This window comes from Mustela nigripes, chromosome 12 (genome assembly GCF_022355385.1).
Source record: "Mustela nigripes isolate SB6536 chromosome 12, MUSNIG.SB6536, whole genome shotgun sequence".
NCBI lineage: Eukaryota > Metazoa > Chordata > Mammalia > Carnivora > Mustelidae > Mustela > Mustela nigripes.
Window position 1 is genome coordinate 67,483,015 of NC_081568.1, and position 15,868 is coordinate 67,498,882.

At 38.7% G+C, this 15,868-nt stretch overlaps 1 protein-coding gene across 1 annotated transcript in view; it reads left to right on the forward strand.

Moving 5' to 3' along the window:
• Positions 1 to 293: 293 nt before the first annotated feature.
• ADAMTS19 (ADAM metallopeptidase with thrombospondin type 1 motif 19) overlaps positions 294 to 15,868 on the forward strand; it is a 251,991-nt gene continuing 236,416 nt past the window's right edge. The window contains exon 1 of the mRNA XM_059416340.1: positions 294 to 1,004. Within this exon, the coding sequence (XP_059272323.1) occupies positions 294 to 1,004 (711 nt within the window). The remainder of the gene's footprint in view (positions 1,005 to 15,868) is intronic.

The window sequence follows — 15,868 nt, forward strand, 5'->3', positions numbered from 1 at the left end:
GAGGAAAACGGGGAAGTACAGCAATTGATAGCGAGGCTTTGCTCTGACATATGCTTAAGAAAGTAATGTCTTTGCACCGGTTTTCCTTCACCAACTAAGTGGTGTCACCAAACTTTGCTCCCCCACTCATTTTCTCCCCTCCCCCCATATCATCGTACTTTTATTTTGAAAATGCTGGGGTCTGTAATCTGATCGTGAGTCTTTAGGGGTTGCAAGAGTTTCAGGGACTAGACGGGTGGTCTCCAACACATTAACACGAGAACCTTGTGTCAGAACCGAATGTGAGCCTGGGAATGCTTGTGCTACTGGAACCGCGGCACTTTAAGCCCCGCACTTCTCTGTCTGCCCCGCCCGCAGGGCTGCAGTTCGCCCCCGACCGCGAGGAGTGGGAAGTCGTGTTTCCTGCACTTTGGCGCAGGGAGCCAGTGGACGCGGCCGGCGGCAGCGGGGGCAGCGCGGACCCAGGCTGGGCGCGCGGCGCAGGCGCCCGGGCGCAGGCGGCCGGCAGCTCACGCGAGGTGCGCTCCGTGGCCCCGGCGCCGCCGGTGGAGACCGCGGAGGGCCAGTCAGAGCCCCGGCCCCAGCCTCGGCCGCCATCGCCGCCGGCGGGTGAGGTGGACGAGGAGTTCGAATCGCAGGAACTGCCGCGGGGATCCAGCGGGGCTGCCGCCCTGTCCCCGGGCGCCCCGGCCTCGTGGCAGCCGCCGCCCCCACAGCCACCCCCGTCTCCTCCCCCGGCCCAGGAAGCCGAGCCGGACGGCGACGAGGTACTGCTGCGGATCCCGGCCTTCTCCCGGGACCTGTACTTGCTGCTCCGGAGAGATGGCCGCTTCCTGGCGCCGCGCTTCGAGGTGGAACAGCGGCCGAGCCCCGGCCCGGGTCCAACGCGGGCAGCAGCCGCCCCCCGCCCTCCCGCGCCGCCCGACGCCTCCTGCTTCTACACCGGAGCGGTGCTGCGGCACCCTGGCTCGCTGGCCTCTTTCAGCACCTGTGGAGGTGGCCTGGTAAGCGCCCTTCCTTCCCCAGCTCTCCACTTTCCCGCCACTCCGCCCTCGCCCCTCACACACCGGGCTGGTTTGACCGTCCCTCATCCCTTTCCAAAGTGGTCGCCCTGAACTTCACCCTTGTCTCCACTACGCAGGAAGTCTAACCGGTTTACTTCCCATTGAACATCTCCAGGGCAGTGAGTGAATCTAAAGGCTAAATGGGTGGATGAACAGTCTTCTTCTACCTGGTTCTAGGTTTCTTTTGATTACTGTATCCAACTGCCTCCTGGTAACTCTTCCCACTGGTTTTACTTCTTTCTGTTTTCCAAAATAAGCCCACCACGTGGTGTCTTTTCGGAGTGTGGAAGACAGCCAATCTGCTCACTGCAGAGTCTCCCCCGGGTCTGCCCCCACCCCCAGTTCTGCATTTATTATAAAAAAATTTTTTTTTTAATGTCCTACTTCAAAGTTGTCAGAACAGTTCTCTAGGGAATTACATTCTGACAGCTGTCTAGAATTTAAACACATGCATAGCCACGCTGGACACCTGTTCAGCGGTGGCCGGGGGTGGGGGTGGGGACAGGAGTGGAGGAGTCACCAAAAGACCTGGAGCTGTGGACTGACGGATGAATAACCTTAGAACCCAGTCAGTATGCAAAGAGTCATGGTTCTGTGGTTTAACTTTTTCTTTCCTGAGGTTTACATTTTACCTGGTGGGAGTTGGCTTTTCTCCTCTCCACTCCATGGTGGAAAGTAGTAGGGGTGGGAGCCTTGCTGAGAGGCCTGTTGGAATGGGAAAGGAGAAACCATTTGCGCTATCTGAACAATGGAGATCATCTTTGGATTTTCTCTTCTCTGCCCTGACCCAGGTTTGGGGATAATTGTTACCTCCTGTAAGTTGGCCTTTACTTTATGGTAAAGTATACATAACATAAAATTTACTCTTTAACTATTTTTAGATGTACACTTCAGAGGCATTAAGTACCTTCACGTTATTGTACATCCCTCATATTGTGGCCTTTATTACTGGTTTAATACAAAACCCAGAAGATATTGAAAATGCTCATCTCATTTGTGACTTCATTTTGCTGTTTCTAATAAGCCATTGATGAAATCCACAAGGACTTATCTGATAACAACCTGCTCGTTTCTAGAAGAATCTAATAGAAATGGAGAGCAGAAAATATCTGCACAATCAAAGCCACCCAAAGTCATGAAATGGAAAAAGATGGTCAAAATCCAGACAAAATGAAACTGGAAATTTTTACCTATGCCCTCCTAAGGTCTCATAGTCCAATGATGTAAATTGCTGGACAGGGCTATATTTTACCAGATGCTCATAATGATGAATATTCAAATATGGACATTTTTAGCCATGAGTGAAAAAAGTTGGCATGGAAAAAATACACGAAAAGCTTTTAAAAATGTTTTTTGTGGAACTGATGTTTGAACACTTCACTGGGGGAAACATTTTGTGGGGCTTTCATTGTCCACTAGTTTTTGGCCAGGGATTAAATAATTACATATAGAAAGTTCCTGGTGTGGTAGAAGCAATAGGGGATAAAGCATTTCACTGTGTTGAAATGTGGGCTTTTGGTCACATTTTCCAAATGAGCTATGCTTTCTCTCCATACTTAAGGGAGCAAAGTTAGAATTATGAGTAGGTTTTTCATAGACTGAATAGGAGTTTGACATACCTCTCTGTTTATCATGTTGGACTTTTACTCACTTTTCCTATTAGCCACATATGTATATGTTCTGAACTGGGAAGTCTTTGTTATTGAGGAAATATGACGTTGCCAGTAATACAGTATAGCAGTCAGACGTTTGAGTTAAAAGTTAGGCAGATAGCCAAGAAGAGTGGGTTTGTTACTCCAGACTCTACCATGCCAGCCCCTTTTCCCTTATGAGGGTGGATTAGGAAAGAGAGCATAATTTTGTTATCTGAGCTCTGACATTGGCTTGTACCCTGACAACTGACAAGTCCCTTACCTCTCTGGGCTTCAGTTTTCATTAGTTAAATGAGAGAATTGGATGATTTAATTAAAAACTGGAGGATAGAATTGAAATTCTATTAGATGTTTAATGTATCCTATATCCTCCATTAGGGATTTACAGGTTAGGAGAAGGACAGCATACATAAGTGGTTATGACCCGGTATCTATGGAGCAGCAAGGTGCTGAATCAAATCCTATTCCTGAGATGGATCCAGCTTGGGAACGTGGGGAAGGCATCCCAAAGCAGAGTTCAACTGAAGCATGAGGAGGCTTTTCCCAGGCAAAATAAGGCTAAAGAGTGTTTTAGGTAGAGAGATGATGCTGAAGACATAAAAGTAGAGACCTATCAAGGAAATGAAAATAAGAACCTCCTGTGACTGGGCTAGAAGGTCCAATAAGGGGAAATGACCCTAAAATATCTGGTGAGATCAGACCTCAAAAGCCTTGTCTGCTAGACTATAGGCTGTTCCAAACTATTGATTATTGTAAGTCTACATTGTATTCTGTATTTCCAGAAATCTGTGATTCTCTAATTCTAATGTGAGGAGTCACATTGACTTTCTGTGGGCGTGAATTATTTATAAATGCAACTGCTTTTCATTTGCAACAGTTTTTTTTTTTTTCCTTCTTCCCAGTAAGTGAAAGCTTTCTGATCATTAGTTTCCTAGAAAAGAGTAGATATCTAAGTGTACTGTCTCCTCCCCTCTTTTAGCAGCTAGCTTTGTCTTCTGGTATCTGAACTCCTCCACACCTTTTGGATTAGTGTATATTTGAAAAGATCCAAGAGTCTCTATCAGGGGAGATAGATCATCAACTACCCAGTTCTGCACAGTGGTAAACATTTATAAGGTTGGCCAATTCATTCTCCAGATACCAGTCTGCTTGTGCAACGAAAGGGGAAGTGCTAGAATAGATATTTTGGTTATATGATCAGGAGCTGCCTCTTCAAAGTACTTAATCTTTCTGGATCTTATTTTTCCTATTTATAAAACACACAAATTTTATTTGCATATCTAGCAATAGATGTATGAAGTGTTCTCCCTATTTCTGTTTACACTTCTTAGTCTCTAATATTGAACAGTAATCTTATCTGAGCCACATAGTAGATCCAGTGGGCACATAAATATCCTAATACTAAGCAATGAAACATTTGATAAATAAGTCTTCTGGGCAAGACATTGTGCAGATATGGAGAATACAAAAAGGAGATGAAAAAGCCTTGATTTATGTTTCAAGGAGCTTCCAGCCTGGTGTGCCAGTGACAGATGGAAACAAGGAAACACAATAGCTTAGATAGCTACAAATGTAGTATGCCCCAAGTGCTCTGATGCTACTTTATTAAACATTTCTCTTCATTTTCACAACACTGTAAGATACCTGGTTCCGAGTCAGCAGTCAGTAAAAATCACTGGACAAAAATACAGTACTTTATTATGTTTTAAATAAGTCTATAAAAATTGAAATAGAAAAATGCAACAAATTAAATTTTATGAAAGAGTAACAACAATTATATTGGCTCAAAAATAACACATTAGGGCACCTGGGTGGCTCAGTGGGTTAAGCCTCTGCCTTTGGCTCAGGTCATGATCTCAGGGTTCTGGGATCGAGTCCCACATCGGGGTCTCTGCTCGGCAGGGAGCCTGCTTCCTCCTTCCTCTCTCTCTGCTTGCCTCTCTGCCTACTTGTGATCTCTCTCTGTCGAATAAAAAAAAAAAAATCTTAAAAAAAAACAACACATTAGTTTTTGTTTTTATTTTTGTTTTTCTTTTTTAAAAGCACACCTAAGCAGAATAAACTAGGTGACTACACACATTACCTGTGGTTCCCTTACAATGGACTGTTGAAATGGTTATCATTAATATTTGGATTATCCTTCCAGGATGATAAAGAGTGACTACTTAAATTTTATCCCCTTAATTTTTAAGTTTTATACAGTAGTAATTTTGATTAGCTCTTTATAGAGAATCTTCAGCCTTGTGTAAATTCAATTGTTTTGAGCAGTTTATTCCTTTTTTCTTGTATCACAGTATTCAATGCCACAGCACGTTTTGAAGAGTTAAATATTTTAGGATATCTATTCCAGCAAGGCACTTTCTCAGGTACCAGTACTAAGGCAGGAGGGGAGAGTGTCCTGGCAGGGTTGGGGCAATGGTTGTGCACTAGCAGAACTGGGAACATCTAAATAAAAAAAAGTAAAGATTGCCAACTAATCTCACACATCCACCTTCTTGGTTCAAGCCAAGTATTAGGAGCCACAGAAAAGATCTTGTAAATAAATCTAAAGGAATATTATAAAAGAATGCCATTAGTAACTCAGACATGTTGAATATCTCCTGAAAGACTGAAAACAGTTTGGGCTGGATTCATGGAGAACACGGAGACTTTAGGAAACCTCCATGAACGGCAGAGGCTTTACCAGAAGTGCAGGGAGCAGGAATGCAGGGAGCAGAAGTGGCTTTGACTTTTTCTCATGTCCAGTTATGACCAGCATTGGAATCCACATATGCGTGTCTAGGCAAGATCAGAGAGGACAAAGACAGAGCTTTCCAATGTAGACTTTTATATTTGGAAGAAAAACTAAAGACACATTCAGCATAAATTATGTGTAGAATCCTGGACTTTTAAAAATTTCATATCTTTTACAGCTGCTTCATCCCGAATGAAATTAGAGTCATTTTCCTTTAGCAACTTAACCTTTCTCAAGCTTTTCCAAAATTTTCAAGGGAACAAGGACGCTTTTGCACTTGTATTTTGCTGTTTAATATTTAGTGTCAGATTAAATTACATGATTACAGAATATTGTACCTATGTGTGTTCAAGCAAATGCAGCTGATTCCTGGTTAACACACAGGCTGATCATTGGAAAGAATTGCATGTAGCAAGACAAGGGAGGAATGTACGAACTATGCTCATTCTGCATGTTGTGTGCCTTGGTGACCGTATTTTTAAGATGGTGTGTAGAGTGTTATTTAATTCAGAGATTTGGGTTGATTTGTCTAACGTGGGTTAGACAGATAGTTTTTCTGTATCACAATCACATTTCCAGAAATAAAGGAAGTCGTGCACCTCCAGATCGAAGGACGAGTCACCAAGCTCAAAGCTCACAGTGGGATAAGTAGAGACCCACGCCTAGACACACTGTGGGAGAATATTAGAAAATCAAAGAGAAAGAGAAAATTCTCTTAATGAGAGAATGATTATCTCCACTGGAATGAGTGTCAGACACTAGAGGATCATGAGTTGATTGTTTTAGAGTTCTAAGGAAATAGAATTTTGAATCCTGGACTCAGCACAACACCATTCATCATTTTTTTCAAGTTTTTATTTAAATTCCAGTTAGTTAACAAACAGTGTAATATTAGTTTCAGGTGTAGAATTTAGTGATTCATCACTTCCATCACTTCCAACACCCAATCTCTGGTCATCACAAGTGCCCTCCTTACTGCTCCTTGCCTGTTTAACTTGTCTCCCCTCCCACCTTCCCTCCAGTTTGTTCTCTATAGTTAAGAGCCAAATAACCATGCAAACTGAAAGGCAAAATAATGTCATTTTCAAAATTATAAGGACTCAAACTTTACCAAACAGAGCCTCCAAAATTGTATGCAATGAAAAGTCTTCCTCCAACCCTTTCTCAGTTATTGCTAGATTCCTTCCCAGACGCAGCTGGGGTTATTAGTTTCTAGTGTGTGGTCTAGAAGCAGTTGATTAAGCTTATATTATTTGTATACACACACATGCATGCACATGTGAGATTACCACATGAGTGCACAGAGAGAGTCTCCTTTATTATTTTGATAGTTCCCTTTATCTGATTTGCAAGTATGCTCCTTAATCTACTTAATCTGTTTGGTGTTGAAGTCAACTGGATCAATTCTAGTATTTTCCTATTATGAACAGCACTAAATAAATAGGACTCTGTAAATACACCATTTTGCTTATGTAATGTAAATCTTTGTCAAAGGGCATGTTGTACTGGTAATTTTGGGTGATGATATCTGATTGTACCCCACAGTGGTGGTACCACTCTATACTCTTCAGGCCAGTGGAGTATGTGAGTACAACTTTCCTCTATGCTTTTACCAATGTGGGTGGTGTTAAAGACATTGATGTTTGTGAAAACTAATAGGCAAAAAAAAAAAAAAAGTTCCCTCAGTGCAATTTTAATTGACATTTTGGGGGTATTTTTTGTGAGGCTGAGCATCTTTTCATATTTTTATTCTTATTTCCTTTCCTGTAAATGTTGTGTTCATGTCTGGTAGTCATTTTTTCATTAGAATTTTAGTCTTTTTCATTTCTATTCCAGATCTCTTTCTGTATTAGTATTTTAACAAGATAAATATTAATAACGAAATAATAATGCTAAGTGTAGAAAGTGGAAAATATGTGAAATAAGTCATCTGTTAGCTTACCATCTATAGATAGTCACATTTTAGTGAATATGCTGAAAAGGAAATATGAGTATCAAATAAACACTCACAATTGTTCTCAAATTTATTAGTAAGCTAGTTAAAGCAAATTTCCTCAGACATCATTGCTGTTTCATTCAGTTGGCACAAATTATGCAAATTGATAATATCCATAGGGCATGCTTGGAGAACACTTAATCTTACGCATTGTAGGAGAACAAATTGGTTGAGTCTTTTGTATTGTAAGTACTTAAATTTGAAATGCTTACCCTTCCTTTCAGGAATATTCATTTGTGCGCAAAAGACTGACATATCAGCCTCTTCCTTATAATATTGTTTTCAAGGGCAGAACATTGTAAGTAGTCATCATTAGGGGGCGACTTACATAGATATATTGTGCTGAATGCCTGGAGAAAAAAAAGATAAAAAAGTCATTCCTTGTTTCAGTATACATACAGTCTTCAAGAAACTGTTCCTTTGCTTCAACTTCTTGCCCTCCCCACATCCCTCACAACTCTGTGATTTAGTCAGGGTTCAGTATGCCTTTATCACCTTGAAGAACGCATCTCTTTAAGGCATCCTATGGTTTTCTGATTTAAGATTCAGGATGGCATATATGATGGTTGTCCTACCAGTGGTGACACATGAGAATTTTCTGTATGTAGATTGTGCAGACCCTCCAGTCTTATTTAAGGCAATCATACAGTGAATTCTAATAAAAAATCAGTCTTAGAAGAATCATCGTGCTGATGGATGAACATTGTACATTAAAAGTCAATAAATTCTTTAATCATATATTAATCTATATCGTAATATCTTGAATTCAGGCATGGGCCAATTTTATGAGAATAAATTTGTTTAATAATATTTGCTTATTAAATATTTAATTATTAACATTAATATTTTGTACGTACTTGGAATTTATTAGTTGAATCATAGTGTGGTATACTTTTTTTTTTTTTTTTTTTTAAGATTTTATTTATTTATTTGACAGACAGAGATCACAAGCAGGCAGACAGGCAGGCAGAGAGAGGGAGAGGAGGAAACAGGCTCCCTGCTGAGCAGAGAGCCCGATGCGGGACTCGATCCCAGGACCCTGAGATCATGACCTGAGCCGAAGGCAGCGGCTTAACCCACTGAGCCACCCAGGCGCCCCGTGTGGTATACTTTTTAAATTCAGGAAATTCTTTACAGGAGCCTTCAAGTATTTCCTATGCAACACTAAAACAGCATATTTTTATTGAGCTCACGCACAATTGAATGTTTCCGCGTAATTGCAGTTACAGTTTAATCCCAGATGGTTTCATGGATTTCTTTGTACAGAGTAATGCATAATCAGAGGAGTTCCAGGTTCCTGATAGATGGGAAGTTTTTTACCTTAGGAAAGTAATCTTGATATATTTAGAGGCAGTGGGACAACCAGTAGTCCCTCTTGGATTATGATTTGGGGGGTTTCCTGAAAGGAAATTTTAAGATTCCCTTGGCTAAGCAAGGACCATAACTTGCTTCACAGTGCATTTAGGGTGCAGCCATGGTGAGCACATCATCTTGTCTCCATCTCATCTTTATTCTCATTCCAAACCCTAGACTGAGAGAAGTGAGAAAATGGGAACTAAGCCATTTTAATGCTACCCAGATATTTCTACAGAATTATTGCGTGACGGTGTTGAGAAGGCCCTTGGGGCTTGGAGAGTTTAGTACTTGACTTTTCCAACAAGAGAAACTTGATTCCATTTCATAATTAATGTGCATATATATCTGTAATAAATTATTAACTGTTTAGGCTTTAAGTCAAATGATTAGGAAATTGAGCTGATGAGCCCAGGCCAATTTTGGCATTATTTAACATATTCTGCTTTCCTGTTGCTTTCCACTGAAAAAAAAAGTAAGATCTAAGTATTTGTTTTTTGTTTTTTCCCTTCACAAGCACATAAAGATGTTTTGCCGCAGATTTTTTTTCCCCTCTTATTTCTGCCAGGCTTTGTCTAAAAAATATGACCACTTTCTGCAGTGAGCCCACATCACTGGCTCTTTGCTCATGCTTCTTGCTGCTTTTTTTTCTTAAAATTTGGTGTGCAGATAGCTTTATCAAAATCATTGTGGTAAGTGTGAGGCTGAGGGAGTTGGGAATTCTCCATTTACATCAGAATCCCAGACTGGGTCTCAGATCCAAGAAATGCATTTAAAAAGAACCCAAGGTGATTCTTGTGCAAGCTAAAATTTGAGGGTGGCCACTAGGAATTTAAGAAACAAACCAGATGAATATATGGGAAGAGGGAAAAAAAGAGAGAGAGGGAAGCAAATCATGAGAGACTCTTGATGGTAGAGAACAAATTGAAGGTTGATGGAGGAAGGGGGGTCAGAGACAGGCTAAATGGTGACGGGCAGTAAGGAGGGCACTTGTTATCATGAACACTGGGTTTTGTACAGAAGTGATTAATCACTAAATTCTGCTGGTGAAACCAACATTACATTATGTGTTCACTAACTAGAATTTAAATTTTGAGTGGCTTTGAAAACTCTAGCACTCACCATCTTTAACGACTAGAGTTACATCCAACAAACTTTACACCCAAGGTGTCTTGAATGGATTTATTGCTCCTTATTAGCTCCTGTAGTGAACTTGGATACCTTCTGTCCTTGCCTTTAACATCCTCCCAGAACCCACTCAGATCTCATGGAGCTGGAAAGGATTTTATAGATTTTAAGTCATTATTCAACAAGTTATAAATATGTGCTCATTAGTTGGGAGGTGATATAGTGGGACCTTTATGCCAGTATGAATGTTTTTCTACTCTTTAGGTGAAAAAGTATATAGAAACTGAAACTTGCTTCTCATTCTAGAATTTGGAAGTCAACAAAGGCAAATAGCTTCGACGTGCCACCAGCAGTTGTATGGGTAATGTAACAGGAAACTTATTCCAGCTGTTTCACAATTGTTATTGTAATGAAATAAAATTGATTGGCAACACAGGAAGAAACATACATTCAGCTTGAAGGGGGGGTCTGTGGAGGCAGCCATTTTAGATGTGGATAAATGAAGACAGAGGCACATTGCTGTGGAACATTAGAAAAATCACTGAGAAAATTATAAACTCCTTGCAAGAAATTACCTACTCTGGAATAGCAAGGTACTGTGGTAGGGTTAAGAGGACCTTTGGCGGTATGTCAGAATTAAAAGGTAAGCTATCTCAAATGGCAGAAATAGCTAAAAAGAAATAAAATAGCAAATCTCATCAATTCATTTACATTCTGTGGATGTAAATTTGGATGTCATAAGCCCTGGTAAACTCATTAGAATTAACAGCGAAAACATATCAACCTGTTTAGAGGAATGACTAGGCAGATAATCATATCAACAATCTGATAGATGCAAATAGTGTATTTCTGTTATTACTTGGATCCCAAAGTGTGTGAGTAAAATGTGATAGGTACGTTTTCATTATAAAAGTGTTATATTACCAGCAGATATTTTAGCATACCCAGTTCGTAGATGGGCAGTTCAGTTTTGACCAAGGAACTTATGTATAATTAGCATAAAGTCTTTGTGTTGTTTTCTGCTCTGGTTGTGTGCTTGCAAATAGAACACATAGCATTTCAGAATTTTATTACAACAAAATAGAAAGTTTGAATCATTTATCACACAAGTAATGATTATGTATAAATATAACTAACAAAGCATAATGTCTGAGTGATTCATTATGGAAGTATGTCTTTTAATAAATTTAATTTAACATCCTCTCTTTTGTCTACTAACATATATAATTCCTTTGTCTCTGTAGATCTCTAGTTAAAATCTTGTCAGTTCACAACAGGCAGTTCTAATTAGTAATATTTTAAAAAGTATTGAATCAGGGGGGCCTGGGTGGCTCAGTGGGTTAAAGCCTCTGCCTTCTGCTCAGGTCATGATCTTGGGGTTCTGGAATTGAGTCCCGCATCAGGCTCTCTGCTTAGCGAGGAGCCTGCTCCCCCCCCCCCCTCTCTGCCTGCCCCTCTGCTACTTGTGATCTCTCTCTCTGTCAAATAAATAAACAATATGTTAAAAAAAAGTGTTGAATCAGTATCTTAAGTTGAATGTTGCTATGTAAAAATTTTTCTAAGTAGAATCTATTTCTCATGAGTAAGATAGATTCATGAATATGCTGAGCTGATTTTTGTAGGGTAAGTCATTATTTAAAATGTAACATAAAGGATATTGTGAATGCTTTTTTTTCTACTTTTTTTTTTTTTTTACTGGTATGATTTACCTACCCTAAAATTCACCCAAATGTACAATGCAGTGACTTTTAGTACATTTACAGAATTGTGCAACCATAGCCACTACCCAGTTTTAGAACATTTCCATCACCCCCAAGTGGTCACTCATACCCATTTCCAGTCACCCTGTTCCTAGACCCCAGTGCCAGGAAACCACTAATTTACTTTCTGTTTCAAAGGATTTGCCTTTATGTTTCTTAAAATGAAATCATACAAAATTTGGTCTCTTGTGTTTAAGGCTTAAACTTAGTGTAATGTTTTTGAGGTTAGTCTGAGTGGTAGCATGTATCAGTAGTTCACTTTTTTCTTGCTGGATAATAAACCATTGTTTAAAAAAAATTTTTTTTAAAGGGTTCTATATATTTATTTGAGAGAGAAAGAGAGCATAAGTATGGGGAGTGAGAGAGACAAGCAGATCTACGGTGAGCTTGGAGCCCAGTGCAGGGCTTGAGTCCAGGACCCTGAGATCATGACCTGAGTGGAAAGCAAGAGTCTGATTAACCATCTGAGCCATCCAGGCACCGCAATAAGCCATTGTTTATATAACACCACATTTTGTTTATCTCTTTGTAAGTTGTGGACATTTGGGTTGCTTTTACTTTTTCACGTAAGAATAACAGTAATAACAATATACATTGTATAGGTATATATTTTCATACCCTGGGGGTAGACATTTAAGAGTGGAGTTGCTAGGTCGTTTGGTAAATGTATTTAGGAAATTGGCAAGTACTTTTACAAAGTTCTGCGCCAGTTTATATTCCTACCATCAAAGTATCAGCATTCTAGTTTCTCCACATCCTCAACAACACCTATTATTGTCTCATTTTGATCATAACTACTCTATGACTGTGCAGTGGTATCTCCTGGTGGTTTTAATTTGCATTTTTCTGATGGCTGTATGGAGCAACTTATCATCTGCTGTCTCATAGCTACTCTTAAATCATCTTGGGTGAAATGCATATCAGATCTTTTGCCTGTTTTAGGTTTTCTTTTTTTAAATTATTTGGTTTCAAGAGTTCTTTATATACTTGGGTGTAAATGTTTTTTCAGACACATGATTTGCTACTGTTTTCTTCCACTCTCTGCATTTCTATTCAGTTTTTTAATGGTGTCTTCTAAAGCTAATTTTTATAAATTTTGAAAAAAAAATCCAGTTTATTTATTTATTTATTTATTTTTTGCTTTATCGAATGTACTTTTGGTGTTGTATCTAAGAACTCTGTGTCTAACTTACAGTTGCATAGACTTTCTCCCACTGGTGGCATAGGTCTTCTTCCATACTTCTGGTTTTCATATTTAGGTCTATGATTTATCCTGAGTTAGTTTTTGTGTATGGTGTGAAGTCAGGGTCCAGATTAATCTCTTTGCATGTATATATCCAATTTCTCTCAACACTGTTTATTGGAAAGTTCATTCTTTCCTCATGAAATGCCATAGGACTTTTGTTGAAAGTCAACCATAAATACAAGTTTACTTTTGAATAATTCGTATTCTTCTTTATATACATAAATATGTTTATCCTTATGTAATATATTTTGAGTTTGGGAACTTCAAGTTTGATTTCTTTTCAAAAAATGTTTTGGCTATTCTCTATCCTTTGCATTTCTATCAAAATTTTAGGATCAGATTGTTAATATTGACATAGGGTCTGCTGGACTTTGATAGGAATTGTGTTTAAAGATCAGTTTGGGGAGTAATTCCATCTGAAACAACACAAAAAAACTTTTTTGTTATCTGAAAGTTGTTATTACTAAAGCAGTCCTTAGGGGATGTTTTTAAACACTGCATTGATTGATAAGGAACAGAATTAGCTACTGATCGCTCATATTATAGTGTACAAGATTTAAAATTCTTAAGGATTTATGAGAACAAGGAAAGCCACTCATTTGGAGTTATACAAATAAAATATACAAAATAGGAAGTTGTACACTTAGTGTCTTTGCACAGTTAGGATGTGAATCTAGGTATCATATTCCAATGCTGCTTCATATATCCCATTGCTGTGAAAAAGACCAACATTGTTAGTGTCAGGTTCAAATAAAATAAACAAGTAAGTCCAAACAAACTTAAAAAATCCAAATCAACCTTTCGGGAAGTAGATCTTAGTCAAAAGCATTCAGACTTATTTCCTAAATGTAAATTGATATCCAAATAATTCTGTTTATTTAAATGGAGCCAAGATTTCCAATGTATAGCCTTTTATTAAAAACCAAAGCAATATAATTTCTCTGGTAATATGAGTATAGACAGATGTCTTCCAGCTATATGAGTCATGATTGAGGAAATGTTATGAAAATAAAGAGCCTTAGATAGTTAATATCTGTGTCATTAATTTAATAATGATATAAAGAGGTCTCATAAAAAATAGAAATATTATATTTAGTTAATTCCAGTGGATAATTTTCACATTTATCAGCTTTTACATAGGGTTGTGTTATAAAACAGACCACATCGTAGAATTGATGAAATTTAATATGAAAGCAAATGTGATCTTGGTGTCATGTTAGGAAGTGAATATGTATGAAAGCCTACTTACAATTTGTTCTGGAACAACTTGGCTTCTAAAATAAAAAGTAGTAATATTCAAATAGTTATATTTAAATCTTTGGTTTTGAGTGATAATGTAGGGAGATATACACAGGAAATCTTTATAGGTTTTATTTTTCTTAATGTGCTTAAATTTCTTCTGCTGAAGTTATCTGTAGGTCAGGATTAAACCAGATTTTCATCCTGTACATCTTAAATTTGAGCTTTAAGAAATAGAATGATGGTTCAAGAATTCTTCCAGGATAGGTGCTTTGGAGTGGTCAGTGGAAAATGGACAAGACATGTTTACAAATACCACCTGAAAATTGGGTCCAAACTTAAGCTGGTAGAATAGTAAATTAAAGAAATATGTTTGACCACTAATTTAATTCCCCTGATGGTTTATTTTGCCTTTTCAGTTTCCATAGTTCTTTCTCCGTGTCAGCCCCCAAGAGCTTACATAATCTATGTGATTTGACACAATCTTCTTTGGAGAGAGGTACAGTCATGAAGGAGGTCAACCGTTGGAAAGATGAAAGAGGAGAAGCAAATCTACTGGTGCATATTTAGAATGTGTTCTAAGCTTAAGAATGTGGAAAGCCCTTATTTCTATTTGAAATGCTTTTGGAATAACATACTACAGCATCCCTGGGGACAGCCCAGCACTGCACATTAGTATGGTTTAAGAGAGCTCCAAAACATTTGCCTATAGTTAGCTCAGTTGTAGTATTTTAGTAAGTGTTCTAATAACTTGGCTGCTCTTGCTTTGGCTGTGGAAACTCCACAAGTGCACAGTGTCCAATTTTGGGGTGCTTGGTCACATGGTCTTACGTGTTCTGAACCTATTAATAACTCACCATAGACTTGTAAGAGAATACATCAGACTCGATATTGGAACTGCGTAATCAACTGTCTACTTAATCCTTCTCTCATTTCTTTCCATTACCCATTCCTCTAGAAGATATACACTCAGTTCTGTTCAGTGCTTATATTCCCTCCCATTCCTGTAATTCTGAAATGGATTCCAATAAATTAGTCTTGGAGACTTAAAAAAATACAATGTAAGTGCCAAAGAAGATAATGAAGGACCTCCATAATGCTATCAATTGTTATAATTGTGGTAATAACAGGTCTTTAAGGTACTTTATAGTTTATAAGCTGCATTGACAAAATCTTTTGATTGTGGTATGTCTACACGTTTTTAGAAAATAAGTGACCTGCTCCAACAAATACATAGGTGTGAGTAGCTTTCCATAACCTGGCAGTGGCATACAAGAGACATGCCTGCAAGAAATAGAGCTATTGGACTTTTCTATTAATTATACCTACAAGGGCAGGAAGCAGGTGACGCCTGTACCTTTTTCTTTTTCAGATCAATAAGAATTGGCAAATAGAATCCTATTTGCATCAATTTTTAAAAAGAAAGACTCTAGGCTCAGTATATAATACCTGTATTTACTGAGCACCAAGATACACCGTACACACACTCAGACTCACACTGCCATACAGCATGGCTGATTTTCATAGAAACCCACTAAGATACACTTGCTTGATTTTATAGATGAGATGCTGAAGCTCATCGATATTGAGTAAATCACCCATATCAAGCAGCTGGTAATGCTAGGAGGTAAAATTCAAAGTCACACCCGTGTGTGTGTGTGTGTGTGTGTGTTCTGTGTCTATGTGTATGTGTGAG